This window comes from Mesoplodon bidens (genome assembly GCF_964165515.1).
Source record: "Mesoplodon bidens genome assembly, chromosome: 18".
NCBI classification, from domain to species: Eukaryota; Metazoa; Chordata; class Mammalia; order Artiodactyla; family Ziphiidae; genus Mesoplodon; species Mesoplodon bidens.
The window spans coordinates 17,911,856-17,933,441 of record NC_138175.1 but is presented as its reverse complement, the minus strand read 5'-3'; the positions used below and the strand labels follow the sequence as shown (position 1 = coordinate 17,933,441).

The window sequence follows — 21,586 nt, the reverse complement described above, 5'->3', positions numbered from 1 at the left end:
ATTTTAAGTTCTGAATAGAATATTCCAAGACAATGGATTTTCTTTTTAGATAATCACTTAGAAGTAAAATCCCATACAATTAGCTGCTATTTTCTTGTTTTTTCCTTAAGCCATAATGCATTAAAAATTAGTAATTTGAATGACTGCTTTTCTAAGAATTAGTTGATATTTTTATTGTTTTACACAGCTAGGGATCTAAATATGTATGTATTCCATTTTTACATTTAAGCCTAGAGAATAAAGTTAGTTTTAAGGGCTTTTAAAAGTATCATTTCAGAAATTGTTTGATTACATGTGCTATTCTTCTTTAAGCCATAATGTGTATACTTTATCAACTTAAAGTTTTCATCCCAAGTGAAATATTTTGTTTTATTGAAATAGTAAAACTCAATATCATCTATTTACCCTCATAAATATTAGCTTGGCCAGCATAAATGAATACAAAAGCCACATCTTGCTAAATTAATTATATGCTAAATTTTCCTTATATTTCAGACTAAAGTGTTCCCTTTCCTATTATAAAATTAATAGATATTAATTACAAACATTTGAAAAATGCAGAAAAATAGAAAAAATAAATAACCTATAATCTAATAAATCAATACAACTATTAAATTTTGCTGTTTTTTCTTTTAGTCCCTTTCAGCACATATTTAGGGAATGTTTTTACATAGCTTAAGTAAGTGAATCTTTTTGCTTTGATTTTTTTTTAATGAGTATAAAACAGTATCATTATAGAATTTTGTATACAAAGTACTGCACATTGTATTCAGTGCAAATATTTGAATTTCTACCCAGAATGATGAAAAAATAGGATTTATTGCCCTTTGTTCTGACTTTGACTTGATACTTTTGTTCATAGAATTTATTCTTCCAGGGCCTTTTAAATTACTTACACAGGTAATCTTTGACTTAATTATGTCAAACTTCATCAACAAGTTTGCCCTTCATCAACAAATACTTTTTTCAGCATCTTTTGTTTCAGGAATTGTGCAAGGTTTAGGGAATATGAAGATGATTGAGCAAAGTACTTCCCTTCAGAACCCTTCCTCTCACCCAGTCAGTCTTACTGCATACCTTACTGCATCCTAGCCATGAATTCACCCCAATCCCAAATTCCATTGAGAGCATAGCCTTTTCCCTCTTTATTATTGATGACTGAGTCAACAACTTGGTTAGAAATGAAGAGGTAAACATTAGAGCTAGATTTAAGGCTGCTTAGCCACCATTGCTCCTCTATGTTTGAAGTCATATTTCTCTTAGGACCTGTTTGCTTTGGGACAGGATTTTGTCCACAGTCATCTCTTGGCTCCTTTATTTTCAACGTGAGTGTAAACTTAGGACTGGGAAAGTGATACAGAAAGCATTATAGGCCCTGACTCTATTTTTAAATATACATAGGTAATTTTTAAACTAATAGTATTGTTTTCTATTTATTTTTATCACATATTTACAGTACTTCAGATTAAATGTGTTGACCTGAAGTCCTAACCACCATTTGAAATATTTTTCTTTGAACATACATTCTGCATAGCAAATGCATGATATACAAATAAACATTAGAAACCCAATTTAAAAAAATAAGTTAGATTGCCTATCTGTAAAGCTCAGATTATAAATTTTTTATATGCTGAGGGCTTTAATTATTTAATTAATCACAAATTAAAATACTGTGAAAAATTTAACTTCTGGGAAAGATTGTTCAGAGTAAAGCTAATTTCTAAATAAAAATTGAATCACTGATTTTTTTTTTTTTTTTTAGTATAATTTTCTCAGTTTGATGTACTGAGGAAAATATCCAAAAGAATATGTACATGTTCCTTCAGTTTCTTTAAGGCCTTTTGTGTTTTTTTGTTTGTTTGTGTCTTTGCGCTACCCCCACTTTTCTTTTGCTTTGTAAGTCCTATTAGAAAATAATAGTAATCTTGTAGCTTTATGTAACACTCACACATATATGTAATTTTTAAACTTTATTTTGAATGAAGTGCAATGTGAAAGGTTATAGTGACATTAGCTATTGTCTTTCCTGTTATTCTTGGTTTATTGCATTCAGTCTTCCTTCCTCCTGCCACACATATGCATTCTTTGTCATCCCTGTCCAACTTTATCACAAAATTTTATTTTCAATTTTTTTTAATTGAAGTATAGTTGATTTACAATGTTGTACCAATCTCTGCTATACAGCAGAGTGACTTAGTTATATACATATATATATTCTTTTTAATTACAAAATTTTTAAAGATACTTTACTTATGGAATGTAGTGGCCCTTAGGCTGTCTTTTATTTTGTCAGTAAGATAATCAGTTGTTTTTAATGTTATTGCCTATTCTCTTTCTTCCTTTATCTTAGATGACTTTTGTAGAAAACTCTTTTTGATACTTTTTCCACTTTGTGCTTTGACTTCTCAGAACATTGGAAAACCAAAAAGGAACTGGAGTAAAGAAGAGCCCTATGTTGTGTGGACAGTATCCTGTTAAAAGTGAGGGAAAGGAACTGAAGATAGTTGTACAACCTGAGACCCAGCACAGAGCTCGGTACCTAACTGAGGGTAGTCGTGGCTCAGTAAAGGACAGAACACAGCAAGGCTTTCCTACAGTAAAGGTACTTATTTAGTTAGCAATATATGAAGAATTTTATCTACTTTTATTTATTATTTTGTTTTTAACCAAAAAAGAGCCGCCTAAAATAAAACTAATAGCTGTATATATTAGAAATTAAAGTAAAAGTCTGACTGAATTATAGGCCAAATATTGTTACTCTGATGTCCTTTGAATTTTAGTTTAAATGAAAGGAGAGATGAAAATGTGTTCTAACAAGTAAAATATATGGCAATCATGAATTATCTTCCCTTTATATTTGACATTGGTCAAACCTTATGTTTAAGAAGAAATTTTAAAATGAGTCCAAAGAAATATTGTAGAAATTATCTTGGACTTGGAAAATAAGGTTTTTGAGATGGCTAAAGCAATCAGGACTACTCAACTCAGAAAAGAATTGGTTGATAAGTAACTTAAGTCTTCAGTTTAAAAAACAGGATATCGGGCTTCTCTGGTGGCGCAGTGGTTGAGAGTCCGCCTGCCGATGCAGGGGACACGGGTTCATGCCCCGGTCCGGGAAGATCCCACATGCCGCGGAGCGGCTGGGCCCATGAGCCATGGCCGCTGAGCCTGTGCGTCCGGAGCCTTTGCTCAGCAACGGGAGAGGCCACAACAGTGAGAGGCCCGCGTACGGCAAAAAAACAAATAAATAAATTAAATAAAATAAAACAAAAAAACAGGGTATCAGTTGAGTCTTTATCTTTTCAGAACTTAGACTAAAAGAAAAAAGAGGGGACACTTAAATTTTAGCACCTGGTATACCTCATTAAAAAGACGATTTCTCTTTGAAGACAAACCAAAAGAAGTGGAGCAGGGGGGCTTCCCTGGTGGCGCAGTGGTTGGGAGTCCGCCTGCCGATGCAGGGGACACGGGTTCGTGCCCCGGTCTGGGAAGATCCCACATGCCGCAGAGCGGCTGGGCCCGTGAGCCATGGCCGCTGAGCCTGTGCGTCCGGAGCCTGTGCTCCGCAACGGGAGAGGCCACAACAGTGAGAGGCCCGCGTACCGCAAAAAAAAAAAAAAAAAAGTGGAGTAGGGGATGTTTATTTAACAAGTGTTCCTACCCCTTGCAAAATACTAAACAGGGAGGAATTTTGGCTAGTCACATGGTAGATTCTTATAAATACAGTTTGTGTAAATGTGTTAGTTGAACAATATTTAATTGAACTGCCTTTCGTTTTATACTTGAAAGAAATAATGGTAGAAACTTGGGATCAAGAAGCTTACTCATGACCATTATACAGTTTGTTAATAGTCACATATACAGTATCATTCCTACCCCTCTACTACTCACCACACCAATCCTTCTTCAGTCCCCCAATCTTAGGACAAGTTACAGGCAAGTGAGAAATTTAAGTTATGCTTTGTATAAATATTTGTCTAACCAGACATTTTGATAGTTTGGTAAATATTTTTAACCTCATTGCTCTGGCTTTAAGTTATGTTTTGTCCAAATACTTGTCTGCAGAAGTAGTTAGATTAATTGCCTGTGATAAGGAGTGAATTGACTGATCTTAAAAGTTTATTTATTCACTCATTCAGCAAATACCGTACCCTTCTATGTGCCAGACACTGTTCTAAGGTACTGCTAACAATTTGGGTAGACTGCTTATTTGCTGCTTATTTGACTCATTATGATGATACCCATAGATACAGAGATATAGTTAGTTATTCTTGGATAGAAAAGATATATGAGTTTTTTTAAGCACTTTGATGTGGATTGTACAAGTTATTTTGTTATTTTCTGCTTTCTGTATTAGCAGCTTCAATGTTTACAAACCTTATCAAGAACCAGCATTGGAAACATTTGTTCCCAAGTGTTCTTTTAAATATTTATTTATTCTTCAGCATACAAATTATAATTTAATTTATGAAGGCTTGCTAGAGATCTGTAATGACCCATAGGTCCTGTTTTGAACCAGCAGTTTTTCAGACCATAATGTTTTGGCCCAGGATTTTGTGATGTTGTATATATGTATCTAGTCTATGAAAATGAGCTCCATCCCCCTAGTATTTATATAGCTGCACTTCAAACACTTTCCTACTCAAACAGCTTTAACAGAGTAAAAATTTAGTAGATTTACTCTCATTTGATGATGATGATAATGATGCCACTAGCACAGTTTAGTGAATTTTCCATTAGTGGTGGTGGTAAATCCTGAGTAACCCACGTGTCTGTAAATTTATAAATACCTTAAAGGATTGTGTATTCATTCTCATCTGGTTGTACAAATTAATTACAAATGATAATTTATCATTAAACGTCTAAAATTTTAATTAAAATGTGATTATTGCAGAACTAAAACTTAGAGTTTTCTGCAAAAATTTAGCCAATTTTCCTTTATGAAAATATTTTACCTCTGTTTTTCTGGAAGACTTGTTATTTCTTTATTGTAATCCAGTTATAAATATAATAATTTAGGACTTGGTCTTAAATGTTTGATTTTACAACTAGATTATTTGAAATGCTGATTAGTGTTTATGCTCCATGTTATCTCACTCCAGCTGGAAGGCCATAATGAGCCCGTAGTGTTGCAGGTGTTTGTGGGCAATGACTCTGGTCGAGTGAAACCACATGGATTTTATCAGGCCTGCAGGGTAACTGGGCGAAATACAACTCCCTGCAAAGAAGTGGACATTGAAGGCACTACTGTTATAGAAGTCGGCCTTGATCCAAGCAACAATATGACACTGGCGTGAGTACTTAGTAAAAAAAAATTTTGTTAATTCATTACACTTTTGCAGTAGGCAGGAAAATGTTTTAGTTTCTAATGTATAAAAGATGTTGAGTATTGTACTGAAATGTTTTAAACATAACAAATAAAAAGAATAGTTTATTGCAGAATGATAATGGGTGAAAATGAACTCTTTTGCCCTTTGCTAGAGAACTCCCATAGTGAAAGACAAGGATATAAAAGCCAGGTGGAATACTGGCTTTCTGGAAAATAATACAGACTTATATGTTGGAATTAATAATATTAACATTAAAAAATAAAATTACAAACAATTTGATTTGCTTTCCTAAATTCTCTTTTGTTAGTGTTTGCAGTAGAAACTGACAGAGATCATTCATGGTGCCTTGACCCATCTTGGTATGAAAAAGCATATTGCTGGTTTAAATTTACCTTCTGTTTCTATTTTCCTATGTTAAAAATAAATTATGTCCTGGGACTACCTATTTTTCATCTTATGCATTTTCATTTCCTGAAATATATTAGAAATGATTTAAATTAATTTTTTCCTTAATCCTTTTATTAAGGACCTTTAATCCTAACAGTAACCATAACAGCAGAAAATATTGATATGGGATAGACCTGTTCTGTAATTATCCGTATTGGATAGCTAAAGGCTTTTCTCTACTTGGTTTTCAGGTGTTTTTTTGAAAACCATTTTGAATAAGTTAGTGAGAGGATAGTTTGAAAAGGGAAATTTTGAAACATATTTAGTGAAGGTTTATTTATTTTTTAACTTTTGAAATTGTAAAAATAAATGTATATGGTGGAAGATAGGGAGTTACTGATTATAAAAATAGTACTTATTCCTTATAAGTTGAAAATACAGATTAATAAAAATCTCAATAAAATTTAGTAGTAATAAAAAGCTAAAAGCATACCCCTCAAACACCAACTTCCAACTTAATAGAACTAAGTACTGTTTTGACATTTATTTTTCCATCCTTTTTTCTGATAAAATTGGGATGATACTCTACTCACTGCTTTGTAACCTGCTCTTCACTTATCATGAGCATTTTCCCATAACATTAAATATTATTTATAGCATATGTCTTAATGGCTGTGCAGTGTTACATTTTGGGGGGAGACAGTTACTAATTTTTTTCAAGTAAAATCTGTTTCTCTATTTTAATATCTGAATTAGGTGCAAAAAGAAAGGATAAAGTTAATTTTTTAAAGCAAAAGTAACTCTTGTAAACCATTACTTATGTTCAGATTTTGAAATAGTGATTTTACTTCTGTACTATTTTTTCCATTATTATTATAAATGAAAAGTTGACAAGATGAGAAGTTATGAATATTCAGAACTTACTCTTCTCTGTTTTTTAAATTTGGAACCATATAATTATATTACATACTCAGAAATTAACAAGGAAGCAAATTATTTTTAAAAAGAAAACTTGTTTGATTAAGAATATTGTACTATTTATACAACAGAAAATATCAGTTAATATATTTCTTCTGTATTAGGGTGGACTGCGTAGGGATATTGAAATTGAGGAATGCTGATGTGGAAGCCAGAATAGGAATTGCTGGTTCCAAGAAAAAAAGCACTCGTGCCAGATTGGTTTTTCGAGTTAATATCACAAGGAAAGATGGCTCCACTTTGACACTGCAAACACCCTCTTCTCCGATTTTATGTAGTAAGTAAGAAAATATGGAGATATTAAATATATGGAGTTTTTTTTTCATTTTCTATAAAGCTTTTGATATCTCTAAATATCAGTTGTTTTTCATACTCCAGCTTGTGATCATGAAAAATGTGAAACATTTTCAAAGCTATAGTTAAATTTTCTAGGCTAAATTAAATGTGGGTAATTTCTAATAAAATTCAAAAGGAATGTAGCATTTTGTAGTTTCCTCTTATCATCCTATAGTGATTTAAAAATTAATTTGAACAGTTTGCCTGAAGTAAATTGCAAAGGCATAGGATTTTCACAGCATCTTCATAGTGTGATAAATCGCTGTGATTCTAAGTGTTTTGTATTAGAATGTAAGAAACAATAAAGTAAGCAGAACTTTGTAAATATATAGCAGTTGGAGTTCTGATTACAAATTGAAGTATTATAGTATAGCGGGAAATGAAATTCTTACTTTGCTAACCTTGGCATAGAAAGTAAATGACATGTGTGTGTAATTTTTTTTTTTTGGCTGTGTTGGGTCTTTGTTGCTTTCCATGGGCTCTTCTCTGGTTGAGCAGAGTGGGGGGCCACTCTTTGTTGCGGTGCACGGGCTTCTCATTGCGGTGGCTTCTCTTGTTGTGGAGCACGGGCTCTAGGTGCACGGGCTTCAGTAGTTGTGGCACGTGGCCTCAGTAGTTGTGGCTCGCGGGCTCTAGAGTGCAGGCTCAGTAGTTGTGGCACACGGGCTCAGTAGTTGTGGCTCGCGGGCTTAGTTGCTCCACGGCATGTGGGATCTTTCCAGACCAGGGATCGAATCCGTGTCCCCTGCATTGGCAGGGGGATTCTCAACCACTGCGCCACCGGGGAAGTCCATATGTGTGTATTTAAATTCAGTCATGTTGTATGTGCTTCAAGATATAGTCTGGTTTCCCTGTAATGAGTATTATTACGAGTAATAAATAGGAAAACTTTTTCCTTTGTACATCCCTTAAGAAGATTTTCATTAACTATTATTTTCTTTGGCCTTGCTTCTAAATTCAAAAGAGCAGAAGAGACTGAGTTCCATTCACTTGAATTTCCTATTGGGTCGTTATGGGTATTATGACCTTGGTACCCCCAGGATACTTACAAAGCCTTTATTATTTAATTGTAGCTTAGTTTTGTCAAATTATTCACCCTTGGTAAATCTTATTTTTCCCTTCCTTTCTAATTAATCTCAGAAGTGACTATACCCCTACGTTAGCTTGGCAAACACCCTAATTTAAAAAAGAAAGTAGTAAATATCTTCTGATCTCAAGAGAGCTCATTTGGGGCTTCCCTGATGGCACAGTGGTTAAGAATCCGAGCCCTGGTCTAGGAAGATCCCACATGCCACAGAGCAACTAAGCCTGTGTGCCACAACTACTGAGCCCACTTGCCACAACTACTGAGGCCACGCGCCTAGAGCCCGTGCTGCGCAACAGGAGAAGCCACTGCAATGAGAAGCCCGCACACCACAACAAAGAGTAGCCCCTGTTCACCACAACTAGAGAAAGCCTGTGCGCGGCAACAAAGACCCAATGCAGCCAAAAATTTTTTTTTTTTTTTTTTTTGTGGTACGCGGGCCTCTCACTGTTGTGGCCTCTCCCGTTGCGGAGCACAGGCTCTGGACGCGCAGGCTCAGCGGCCATGGCTCACGGGCCCAGCTGCTCTGCGGCATGTGGGATCTTCCCAGACCGGGGCACGAACCCATGTCCCCTGCATCGGCAGGCGGATTCTCAACCACTGCGCCACCAGGGAAGCCCCCCAGCCAAAAATTTTTTTAAAAATAAAATAAAAATAAAGAGAGCTCATTTGGATTTCTCTATTTTTCATTATTATGAAAAATTTGTTTTGATACTAGTATTTCCTTGGGCTATTTCTGGATAATGTTCAGTTATAAATATGCTGCTTTTAAAGTTTCTAGATTCCATGTCCATTCTATTGTGTTCAGATAGGGACAGAATAAATAATCTGTAGATGGTGTATTGAGTTATAAAGCTTTTCTAATTTAGGTGCTAATTTACTATAAATCACAATATGTCTCAACTTGAATATTACTAGGATGGAGTTTCAATTTTAGTGGGGCGTGTGCAGTTCTTCTTTTACGTGATCTAATACTTAGAGCATGACCATAGCCACTCTATGTTCCATTATGGGTTTATGGTTTGTGTTTATTTCCGTGAATATAACCTTTTTGGCAGGTTAGAGCAGTTGGGGTAGAATGAGAGGTGAAAAGGAAATAGGTTAGTAACAAGGGTTAGAATTGGAATGGGAGGTAGAAGGAAACAGGAAGATGAGAGGGAGGTAGAAAAGGAAGAGGGGCCAAAAGGTTCTAGAGGTGGAAGGGAGGAGAGGAAACAGATACTTGATCTTCCATATAGAGACACTCGGTGGAAAGAAGGCCTAATGCCAGAATTCATGTTGTGCCTTGTGACCTTAGAAAAACAGTCCTGCTTCTACTTGTTGGTTTAACAGTGGCCATTGGATCCATTGTCTTTTTGTTTGTTTGTTGTTAAGGGGATAGAAGAATCATCCCCTTTTACATTCTTCACACCTTTAGATGTCTCCAGACAACACATATATACTAGATCAAATTAAGAATATCAATTTTTGTACTTTTTTTAGTATCCACCCTTCTATAATATTTTTTAATACGGCAAAATTAATCATAGCTTTTTTCAATATAATGTATTTTAGATTTTGTCTTACTAACGCTTATTGTATTAAATCTTACTGAATTTAATGAGTTCCTACTTTCCTTATTTCCAGCTCTTCCACAACTTTAGAGAAGGGGTAACATCGTTGAGTAAACTTTTCTTCTCTTCACAGACATTAAAAAGCCTTACTAATTCTTTTGACAGGTTGAAATATTTGCTTTGTTATTTTTCAGTATTCAGATGTTCATTAATTTTTTTCAGCTTTTTTTTTTTTTTTTTTTTTTTTGGCTGTGTTGGGTCTTTGTTGCTGCACGAAGGCTTTCTCTACTTGTGGCGAGCAGGGGCTGCTCTAGGCATGTGGGCTTCAGTAGGTATGGCATGAGGGCTCAGTAGTTGTGGCTCTCAGGCTCTAGAGCGCAGGCTCAGTAGTTGTGATGAACAGGCTTAGTTGCTCCACGGCATGTGGGATCTTCCCGGACCAGGGCTCAAACCCGTGTCCCCTGCGTTGGCAGGCAGATTCTTAACTACTGTGCCACCAGGGAAGTCCCTCAACTTTATTTTTGAGGCCACTATTAGAACAGCATCTAAAAGCACATTGTTTTTTATAATACCAGAAAGGTGCCTGCTTTTTTTGTTACAGTTTTTTAAAGCAATGTGATCACTTTCAAGAGTCAGCTTACTAATTACTTAAAGATAAAAATAAAACAGTTAATGCGTAAATACTCCTGACTTCAGTTCTGTTTAGTATGGAGTATGTCCTGTTAGGTAACCATTAAACTTTTTAATAGAAAAGACCTTTTAAGGTCAAAAGTTAGAAGTTAAATTATCTTGAACAGACTAGTTCTTTGTGTAATGTAAATACAAATATATAAAAGATAAATACACATTGTACCTTCAGAGGGGCCTCGTTTGGCCATCTTAAGCCTTTAATACATAAAAGGAAAAAATGAGGTAGGAAAAAAGTTTTAATAATCATGAGTGAAGTGGAATTTCCATATAGTATTTTGAAAGTGGGAGGGGAAAGGTTATAGACTTTCCATTCATTTTGTTAATACAATATGTGCATATAATTTTGCACCTCTTATTGTTTTCTAATCAAAATAATATTTATCATATTTTTCTTGACTGTCGTATAAAAACAAGTATCTAGTTCCAGTGTTACTCCAAAAAGTTATAAATTCACTTAAGTTCACTAAATTCTTTAAAAGGGTATGTAATTACCAGTGTATGACCAGTAACTGTTTCCATTCTGTTCATACATTAACCCTGTGGGTTCCAGACAGTGTATATGTTTATACAATCACAGTTTCTTTTAAACTCAGACATTGCTGAAAATATTATTTGCCATTCAGTTATTGAATTAGGATAAGATACTTGTTTGTATTAAAATAAGTGAGGCTAAACGGTGCTATAGTAACAAACAACCAAAAAAGTCTAAGTGGCTTACACAACAAAGTTTTACTTCTTCCTCATTTTATGATAATATTGGGTGTAGTTTGGAAGCAGCTCCATTTTCTTCACTCTGGGAACCAGGCTTTAGAAGCTGCCCCTTTCTGGGATATTGCCATTTTTGTAGTGGAGGAAGATGGTAGAACCACGTGGGGCTCTTAAAGGCTCTTAAAGCCTGGAAGTGGCACATTACTTCAGTTCACATTTCATTATACGAACAAGTCACATGGCCAGTCCTTACATGAGTGGAGCAAGAATGACGTTGAGTGGAGCAAGAGCCTTCCCACAAGGAACGGCAGGCCTAGGGAAAGAGGGGCAGTATTTTGACGAGGATAATTTCCCACATTACTTTGTTGTAAAGATAAAATTAACTATTAAATATGTAAATATTGGGCTTCCCTGGTGGCGCAGTGGTTGAGAATCTGCCTGCCAATGCAGGGGACACGGGTTCGAGCCCTGGTCTGGGAAGATCCCACATGCCGTGGAGCAACTAGGCCTGTGAGCCACAACTATTGAGCCTGCGCGTCTGGAGCCTGTGCTCCGCAGCAGGAGAGGCCGCGATAGTGAGAGGCTCGCGCACCGCGATGAAGAGTGACCCCCGCTCACCGCAACTAGAGAAAGCCCTCGCACAGAAACGAAGACCCAACACAGCCAAAAATAAATATTAAAAAAAAAAAGTAAGTATTTAATGAGAAAAAAACTTAAACTTTTCCTAAAGTTTAGTAGACTATCTCATTAATTTAGAAGTTGATAAGTTATACAGCCATGTTAAAGTTTACCTTTGCGGTACATATGTTGTTAGGGTTTACTAAAACAACAAATAGTGTATTCTATTTCAAAGTGCTTAATCTTAAGGAAGCAGATTTTTGAGTACCCAGTATCCCAGGGAGTATTCTGGTGGAAAACTAGTCCTTAGGCGTCAATATGGAAGAATGTTTCTGGAGTCAGATATGTTGGGGGGACTGTGTACTATACCCACTTCTTGGATATTTACAGTGTACATCAGAATGTGAAATGCTTGGAGAAATCCTATTGTTCATTTAGCTTTGCTTAACTCAGTAATTCCCAGATACACTTACTTTGGAACCTGTTTTACTAAGCAGTACATATTAAATTTTCTTAAGGAAATCATGACATGAGGAAGTTGGTAGGCCAGTTACAATTTCTTAGATCTGGCTCCTGCTCAGTACTAGTCAACCTCTTTGTTAATTGTACTAGTGGTTAGTTAGTCTTTGTAATTGAAAAACAAGTGCATTTTATCTTTAACCTCAGGGTATCCTAGTTCGAGGAGATCCCCTGGTAGAAAGAATTACTCTGAATTGCATTCCGTCTGTTTTCAGGTATTCTTTTGGTTTAGGGCCTGAGTCCTGGGTCTGGATCCTTAAAGATGCCCTCAATACCACCCATAGGCTCACATTGCCTCAGAAGTCTTGTAATGGCATAGCATAGCTGACATTTTTAAGGTTAGGATTGTGAGATAAATTTGTTTTTAAATTGAATTTTTAAAAAATATTAAGACAAAAACATGACCAAATTCATATTTTACACCTGTTTTTGTTCATGTAATGAGAAAACAAAGATGACATCTAATAAATTAAAATGTCATCGCAGACATTAATCCATCCCTATAAAATCTTACAATAGTTATTAAAAATTAATACAGACTTTTCTGTTTTTTCTTTGCTTTCTGTTATGGTAAAATTTAATATGCAGAATAAAAGAAGTCAAATTCAGGGGTCAACAATGACAACTTATAGAACTGGATAATTGAGAGTTGATTTTAGATAAGAAGTAAGTGTTGGTGGTTCTTTTTATGGAATGCTTATATATATCTACAGCTCAGCCAGCAGGAGTGCCAGAGATCTTAAAGAAGAGCTTACATAGCTGTTCAGTGAAAGGAGAGGAAGAAGTATTTTTAATCGGCAAGAACTTTCTGAAAGGAACTAAAGTTATTTTCCAAGAAAATGTTTCTGGTAAGTAGGCACAATACTGCCTTAGAAATTGTTGCATGTTTCACTTTGTTATAAAGATATAGTTGTAGCTACAAAGTAAAAAATTTTTCACAATTTTAGTTAAGTCACTGTTTTTATTTCAATCAGATGAAAACTCTTGGAAGTCAGAAGCTGAAATCGACATGGAATTATTTCATCAGGTATAATTTAAACTTTTTATAGTCTGATTGTTTACTCTCTGAGAAATTGAGTTTTGCTCCAAAATTTTCCTGAATTAACAAATTTCTTCTTTATATGGGGTTGATGTAAATCATTTAAAGTTTCTTTCTTGGGTTTCTTTAACTGAAATAGATTTATTCCACTGATGCTAGAAATGACAGTTCTCTATCTGAAAAAGTTAAGAGCATTAGCAAATTACCATTGTTAATGAATGAAAGATTTCTTTCCTAATATTTATTTGCTCTGAGGATTTGGATTATCTTAACGTACTATTTAGTTAAATCAAAGGGAAACATTTATCGAGTACCTGCTATGTGCCAGGTGTTTTACAAACTTGTTAGTTACCTTTTTGCATTCAGAAGCACTACTTGTTACACTTAAAGAGTCTATATTTGTAGGACCTTGCTGTATATTGTTTTCCAAGTAACAAGGGAAAAAAGTTTGAAAACAAGGATAAAAAACTGACTTAAGAATTAGTATATAGGGCCTCCCAGGTGGCGCAGTGGTTGAGAGTCCGCCTGCCGATGCAGGGGATACGGGTTCGTGCCCCGGTCTGGGAGGATCCCATATGCCGCGGAGCGGCTGGGCCCGTGGGCCATGGCCTCTGGGCCTGCGCGTCCGGAGCCTGTGCTCCGCAGCGGGAGAGGCCACAGCAGTGAGAGGCCCGCATACCGCAAAAAGAAAAGAAGAAAAAAAAAAAAAAAAAAGAATTAGTATATAGAGCAGATAAGACCAACCTCATAGAAGTTGAAACTAACAAAAGAGAAAGACAAACTTATGAGTAAATCAGATATAAGGCATATGCAGAAGACTGGTATGTATAAGTACAGTTCGTAAAGAACAGAGAAGCAAAAGAACACAAATCAGAGCCAGCCAAAGGGAGAGACACATAAAGTAAGGTCTGGGAGGGTCCTGAAGGTGAAGCTTCCTGTCCTCAGGGATGCCTTACCCTCTCAGCACATTGATGTGTGACAACATAGGCAGTACATACAGAGTACTGCCTGTTAGGAAGCTCATCCAAGCTATTGGTATTCAGAGTTTTTATTTGGGTTGGATCACATACTGCCCGTGCAGCTAACCTTTAGTCTCCAGTTCCCCCAGAGGTTGGAAATGATATGACATGTTTCAAAGCTCTCTTCATAAACTACATTGTTAGACTTTTCAGTGGCCAAAGCCCCTAAACAAACAAAGATACTTCTGTCAGACAGGACATTCTAGGGGCCTAGGGATCACCTCCCAGTAGCCAAGGGAAAAGACTAGACCTCACTTTGAGTTAAATGAATTCTTCACTACATAGTATCATGTAAGGTGGAGCTTCCTGTATACCTAGACAAATGCTATGCAGAAAGTTTTCCTCTAGCCTATGCTACTACATGCTGTCAGGAAGAGATAGTAGGTCTCAGCAGCCATTCCTTTGTCACATTTACCATCAGATAATCTCTGCTATACTAGTCTTAATTGAAATTCTAGTACCTGCTTTGTCACTAACAATCTGTGTTACCTGTGTAAGACAAGTCTCTCTTTTGCCCCAGTTTTCTAATCTGTAAGATAAATTCTTTTACTAGATTATTTGAGGTTCCTTCTAACTCTGGCATTTTATGATTTCTTGTATAACTTGTTGATCAGACCATTCCCACTTCAGAGATGGTAAGCTCTGAAAAAGATTATCTTCTGGAAAAAAGAAAGTCATTACTTTGAACCCAAGCAGATTTTTCTAAGAAATTAAAATTCAGGGACTTCCTGGTGGTCCAGTGGCTAAGACTCCACACTCCCAATGCAGGAGACCTGGTTCAATCCCTGGTCAGGGAAGTATTATAGATCCTACATGCATGCTGCAAGAGTTTGAATGCTGCAACTAAAAGATCCCGCATGCTGCAACTAAAACACAGCGCAGCAAAAATAAATAAATAAATATTTTTAAAAGATAAAGAAATTAAATTTCAGATATTCTTCTCTTTTTACCTCAGAGAACATTCTGCCTGCTCCACAGGTCTCCCAATCCTTTGTATGTTTTGTCTGTATTGTACTCCTAGCTCAGTGGTAGTTCATTGCTCTTAATTTTTGAGAGTAGTATTTTAAAAAAGCTTACTATCACTACCTACAATTTACTTAGTTTTTAATTGAAATCACTTGTAGAATTTCTGGATTCAGATTGAGGAAATAAGAAAAATTAGTATGAAAATAGGTTCATTTGGCTTTTAAAAGGTTTCGGGGGCTTCCCTGGTGGTGCAGTGGTTAAGAATCTGCCTGCCAATGCAGGAGACACGGGTTTAAGCCCTGGTCCAGGAAGACCCCACATGCCACAGAGCAACTAAGCCCGTGCACCACAACTGCTGAGCCTGCGCTCTAGAGCCTGCAAGCCACAACTACTGAGCCCGTGTGCCACAACTACTGAAGCCCATGCATCTAGAGCCCATGCTCCACAACAAGAGAAGCCACCACAATGAGAAGCCCGCATACTGCAACAAAGAGTGGCCCCCACTCTGCGGAACCAGAGAAAAGGCCACACACAGCAACGAAGACCCAACGCAGCCAAAAAATAGAATAAATAAAATAAAATAAATTTTAAAAATAAATAAATAAAAGGTTTCAAATTAGATTTGCTTAAATACACTCTCCAAAGCAAGTGGAGTAAAAGGTTTGTTTAAATAAAATATGCATCTGACTTTTAGATACTAATTCTGTTACTAATTACCAAGAAACAAGTTTTATTCAGAAGAATAATTTCAGATATTGAGTTTGCCAAATATGTAATTTTAAGACCGGAAGATACTTCACAAGTCCATCCATTCAACCATCTCGTTAACTGTAGTTAGGACTGCTTTGTGATGTAGTTGCAGTGTTTAAACAAAGGAAGGTGGGCAAGATTTTAAGATTCTGTATCTTAGAAGTTGGATCACTGCAGGTACATTTTTTGATGGCCTCATGTGCAATTGAGTATGTGCATTCAGATTTTTGCCCCCTAATACCTGTGGATGTACACACATTTATATATATTTTTCCACCTGAATTAGAAGTGTGATTTTTTTTGATATGGCTAACTGGACTCAGGAAGCATTCTATTAATGCCATAAATAAGCTATTTATATATATATATATATTTTTTTTTAATTTATTTTTGGCTGTGTTGGGTCTTCGTTTCTGTGCGAGGGCTTTCTCTAGTTGCGGCGAGAGGGGGCCACTCTTCATCGCGGTGCGCGGGCCTCTCACTATCGTGGCCTCTTGTTGTGGAGCACAGGCTCCAGACACACAGGCTCAGTAGTTGTGGCTCACGGGCCTAGATGCTCCACGGCATGTGGTATCTTCCCAGACCAGGGCTCGAACCCGTGTCCCCTGCATTAGCAGGCAGACTTTCAACCACTGCGCCACCAGGGAAGCCCCAAGAAACTTTTTTTTTTTTTTTGCGGTATGCGGGCCTCTCAGTGTTGTGGCCTCTCCCATTGTGGAGCACAGGCTCCAGATGCGCAGGCTCAGCAGCCATGGCTCACAGGCCTAGCCACTCCGTGGCATGTGGGATCTTCCCAGACCGGGGCACGAACCCGTGTCCCCTACATCGGCAGGCGGACTCTCAACCACTGCGCCACCAGGGAAGCCCGAAGCTATTTTTAAATGTATAATATGACTATTTCAGAGAGTGTTTTAAGATGGCTTAGAAACAAATTAAGTGCTCAAAAATCAAAATCTTGGCCTCATTTGTCACATGTTCTATTCAACTGAGTCAACCAACTACTATAGTCTTAACTAAGTAAAAAATGTCATCACATTCACTTCATCGTCAGCTATCACCATTGGCCTCCTGCATATCACATACTCAGTATAAAAAGAATAATCACTACCCCTTGATATTCCTTCCCAGTACTATAACATACTAGGGAAGAAGAGAACAAGTCAAATGTGATCCATTGTGTCTTCTAAGAAGAATAAGTGCTGCTGAAGCATTTATGGAACTCTTCCTTTCTCTTAAAAGGATGCTTCTACCACTATTTTCACATAAAAAAAATGACTTTGATCTACTGAGGTTTGGGTAAACTGAACCCTATTGACTTTAAATGAGAATTAAAGTGGTTAGGAAGTAGTGAACTGCATTGCAAAGTATTGATACATCTCACTGTTAAGGTTTACAAAACATATGGTAACTGACATTATTATGCTTGGTGGACATATTTTTTTTCTGAATATATATTCATTCTTTTTTTCAACAAATATATTTGAGTATATTTTGTGTGAGGTGCTTAACCATGGAGATAGAATGAAGAACAGAACATCCTAGGTTCTCATGGAGTTTACATTCTTGTGGTTGGAGAGGGACAAAAACCAAGCAGATGGTCACAGTAATTTCAGGTGGTGATAAGTGCTATTTTAGAAATAAACAAGATTATGTGGTCAGATTGGAGAGGGGTGCTACTTTAAATAGGATGGTCAGAGAGGGCTTCTCTGAGGAGATGACATTTGAATGAGACCTGAAAATAGGTAAGGAACTAGCCATTTGAAGAGGTTAAGGAAGAGTTTTCCAGTGAGAGAGAACAGAAAGTTGTAAAGGCTCTGAGGTAAAAATGAATTTAGTGTGTTAAAAGAATGAATTTACTGTGTTAGTGTAAGAAGGTCAGTGTGACTGGAGTATAACAAGCTGGAGGAGAAGGGGAATGAGATAAAGTTGACAGGGCAGGGACCTTGTAAGCCATTGTAAAACATTGGTATTTTACCTTAAAAGCAGTTTTAAGATTAATGTCCTGATGCCCATGAACCTGAGCTTTTAAATACTACGTTTTTTCCCCTAGTCAGACTTTTTAAACTTTACAACTAACAGGAAATGTACTTAATTATAATATTTTATTTGAAAATTTTAATTTAAACATTACTGCTTTTCTGACTCTTGTAATTTTCTTTCAATTAGAATCATCTTATTGTGAAGGTTCCCCCATATCATGACCAACATATAACTTTGCCAGTATCAGTGGGAATATACGTAGTGACCAATGCTGGAAGATCTCATGATGTTCAGCCATTCACTTACACTCCAGACCCAGGTATGTCAAAATAAAAAGTTCTGAATCAAAAGGAATAATTAACTTCTAGTTCTTTGGAAGAATATGAAGAAGACCAGCCAACCTAAAAGAGAAAGTTGTGTGCTAAGATGAATTGATATCAGTATTTTTTGAAGATGGCATTATTTCCTAAGAAGATGGCCACCAAACACTGCTTTTACTCTTATATTAAGGGAACTGTTTCTGCCTTATGCTCTAATAATAAAAGAAAAGGTAGAAATGCTCTGAAGTCAGGCTCTCCAGAGTTGTCATACAAGTTACTCTTTGGTAAGAATTACCATTCATTGAGTACCTCTTATGTGCAGAAAGGTGAAAGTGACGACTTTGAGAAACTGCTAATAGTTTTTAGTCTGGCTTATAGGATGCATTTTGGGAGAGGTGAGAGATAGCTTGGAATGATAAGTGATAATATCGCAAATAGAATCATATGCCTGTAACATTTTCAAATTTGTGTTATCAAAAATATCAAAGACTTCTGGTGAATAAATATTTTATATATAATTTTAAGCATTTAGGTAAAACAGGTGCTTTAGAAACCAGAGCAGTTGCTTATAAATTTAAATCTCTGGGGGCTTCCCTGGTGGCGCAGTGGTTGAGAATCTGCCTGCCAATGCAGGGGACAGGGGTTCGAGCCCTGGTCTGGGAAGACCCCACATGCCGCGGAGCAACTAGCCCCGTGAGCCACAAATACTGAGCCTGTGCGTCTGGAGCCTGTGCTCCGCAACGAGAGGCCGCGATAGTGAGAGGCCCGTGCACCGCGATGAGGAGTGGCCCCCACTTGCCGCAACTAGAGAAAGCCCTCGCACAGAAACGAAGAGCCAACACAGCCATAAATAAATAAATAAATAAAAATTAAAAAAAAAAAAAAAAAAGCAAAAATAAATCTCTGGGTAAGAAGTATCCTAAGAGTTTTTTGCCTACATTAGTTTAGTTGCCTGAAGAAGAGAAGGTTTTTCCTGGAGAAGAAGAGAGAACATTTTGGAAATGGAAACTCTTCACATGTTTTGTTGACCTAGGGTTGGTTTATGCCATGCTTACCATGGTTTACTCCATTCCTATCTCAGGCATGCTTTAGAGTTAGAAGTTCTTCCATATCTTTACGTTTACTGATATGTTATTCCCAAACAGTTCAGGATTCAGTGAGGTACAAAGTGAAAAATGGTAGCAAGGAAAGAAAGCCCTGGCAACAGAAGTGATGGAAACAGTCTCTAGGACAGAGTTGTAACTAGTCTTGATAATTACTTTCTATCACTTAATGTGATCTGTTCCGTTTTTGTTCTTTTTAATCATAGTCTGAGTTTCACAACATTGATTATTTCCCACCAGTTTGCTACAAAAGTGTGCCATAGTATAGCATTAATGAAATCCTTTTAGAATTTATCTCAGAATAAAAGATCACAAGTAGAAATTTCAGACAGAAAAAGACAAAGTTTGGAAATAATATACTGGCTTCAGCAAAACTAGGGAAGAAGATATTGGTTTATACTTAAAGATGAAATAGTTGACTGTTTTCTTTCTAAGAAGGCCTGAAAAATCCAAGAAAATTTGATTTAAAACTAATGGTAGTTAAAGCATTTTAGTAACTGCTAGTTACTAAATATTAACATTTAGTATTTATGTGAGGAGGAGTTTGCTCATAGGGGGAGAAAAATGGCATACAGTAATTAATATATTTGTGTGGGAAGGGAAGAAGGAAGTGTGTGTGTGTGTGTGTGTGTGTGTGTGTGTGTGTGTGTGTGTGAATAGCCTTAAAGTTTTCGCCATCCTGAAAATACTGAGGTTTTGTTGTTTTTGTTTGGTTTTATGATCAATAATAAAGAACTTCAGGACTTTGAAGTGCTTAGCATCAGCACTATGAATCTTCATTTCTTAGTGATGAATGCTGATTATTAAAAATTTCCCTTTAATAAATTGCCAAATAAAACAGCTTTTAAGTGTTCTGTTTTAAAGCCTACACTAATTGGCTATATTTAGCCACATTTAGGCAATCACTAACATACGTTTATTCTTTTAAGTATTTCCCCCTTGTACTGTATATATCATAGATAGCAATCGCCCTCAGAAACTCTTAATTGAATAAATATATAATATGCAAATTTTATAGTGAGATCCAATGCTTCAGTTTCTGCCTTTATGATATAGCTAATTGAAGAATCTTCCCACAATTTCACTTTTTTATATTTTATAAAATGTGAGCATCTTTTTAGGTGTTCATGTGAGAGAATATGGTTTCAGGAAAACTTGGTTATAGAAAATTTGCACTGTCTCATTATGATAAACTAATTGCTTTTGTGATTCATCCAGGGACTGTGGTTAAACATTTGAATAGTCAGTGGTGTATAGTAATTGTAACAGCTAGAACAAGGCCCAGCATAATTTTTGTGAGTCAAGAGTAGAAATGGCAACTGCTACACCATTTCATCTAAATATTTAAAAGTTATAGATAAAAATAACAAATAATTAAATAAAGTATATTCTATCCTCCTAATTTGACCAAAATACCTTCATAATAACCTGGAAGGCCAGATTCGAATTGAGGATTTTCAAACTGCTTGGAGGTCCAAACTGGGATATGACAACATGAAGAAAGAGGAATCCCCAGGCTGGCACCCTTCTTTTCCCTCTCCTGGCTCCATCCTCTACCTTGAGGGCCCTGATGCACTGGCCAGTGCTCGTAAGCTCTGTTCACCCTGTAGGCCTAAGATTTCACACATGGTCTATAGAGTAGTTGTGCAGAAAATTTGGGGATCTTGTATACTTGGGATACGGTCTAAAAGTAGGATTGGGGCAGGGGCTCAAGTGTATATAAACTGGCTGGCTTCGCATGCTCTGCCAGACACAAGCCCCTCTAAAGCCTTCTGAGTCTATACTGCCAAAAATACATTGCATGTACATGCTCTTAGGCACTTACTTTGCAGAGTCGTAAAACCTTTGTTACATTGCCAGTTAGTCACTGAAGCATTGCTTAGCCATTAATTTGTTTTACTTCCGTCTATTAAGACACAGAAATCTCCATAGTTATTTTTTGCAGTGACTCTGCAGTAGTAATTGCTATAATAAATGGAGGATAAAATATTGATTCATAATTTTTTGTTGCTCTAAAGACAAATGACTAAAACTTGTTTTTTTTTTTTTGTTTTTTTTTTTTTTATTTTTTTTTGCGGTAGGCGGGCCTCTCACTGTTGTGGCCTCTCCCCTTGCAGAGCACAGGCTCCGGATGCGCAGGCTCAGCAGCCATGGCTCACGGGCCTAGCCGCTCTGCGGCATGTGGGATCTTCCCAGACCGGGGCAC

General features: G+C 36.6%; 1 protein-coding gene across 12 annotated transcripts in view; it reads left to right on the top strand.

Annotated features, from left to right (window-relative positions):
- The window catches only part of NFAT5 (nuclear factor of activated T cells 5), a 205,331-nt gene that overhangs the window by 161,858 nt on the left and 21,887 nt on the right, over window positions 1-21,586 (top strand). For all 12 annotated transcript variants that reach the window (XM_081217122.1, XM_081217120.1, XM_081217114.1 and 9 more), the window contains 6 exons: window positions 2,410-2,602; window positions 5,103-5,293; window positions 6,800-6,972; window positions 12,917-13,051; window positions 13,178-13,230; window positions 18,144-18,276. In XM_081217122.1, coding sequence (XP_081073248.1) covers window positions 2,410-2,602; window positions 5,103-5,293; window positions 6,800-6,972; window positions 12,917-13,051; window positions 13,178-13,230; window positions 18,144-18,276 — 878 coding nt within the window. The remainder of the gene's footprint in view (window positions 1-2,409; window positions 2,603-5,102; window positions 5,294-6,799; window positions 6,973-12,916; window positions 13,052-13,177; window positions 13,231-18,143; window positions 18,277-21,586) is intronic.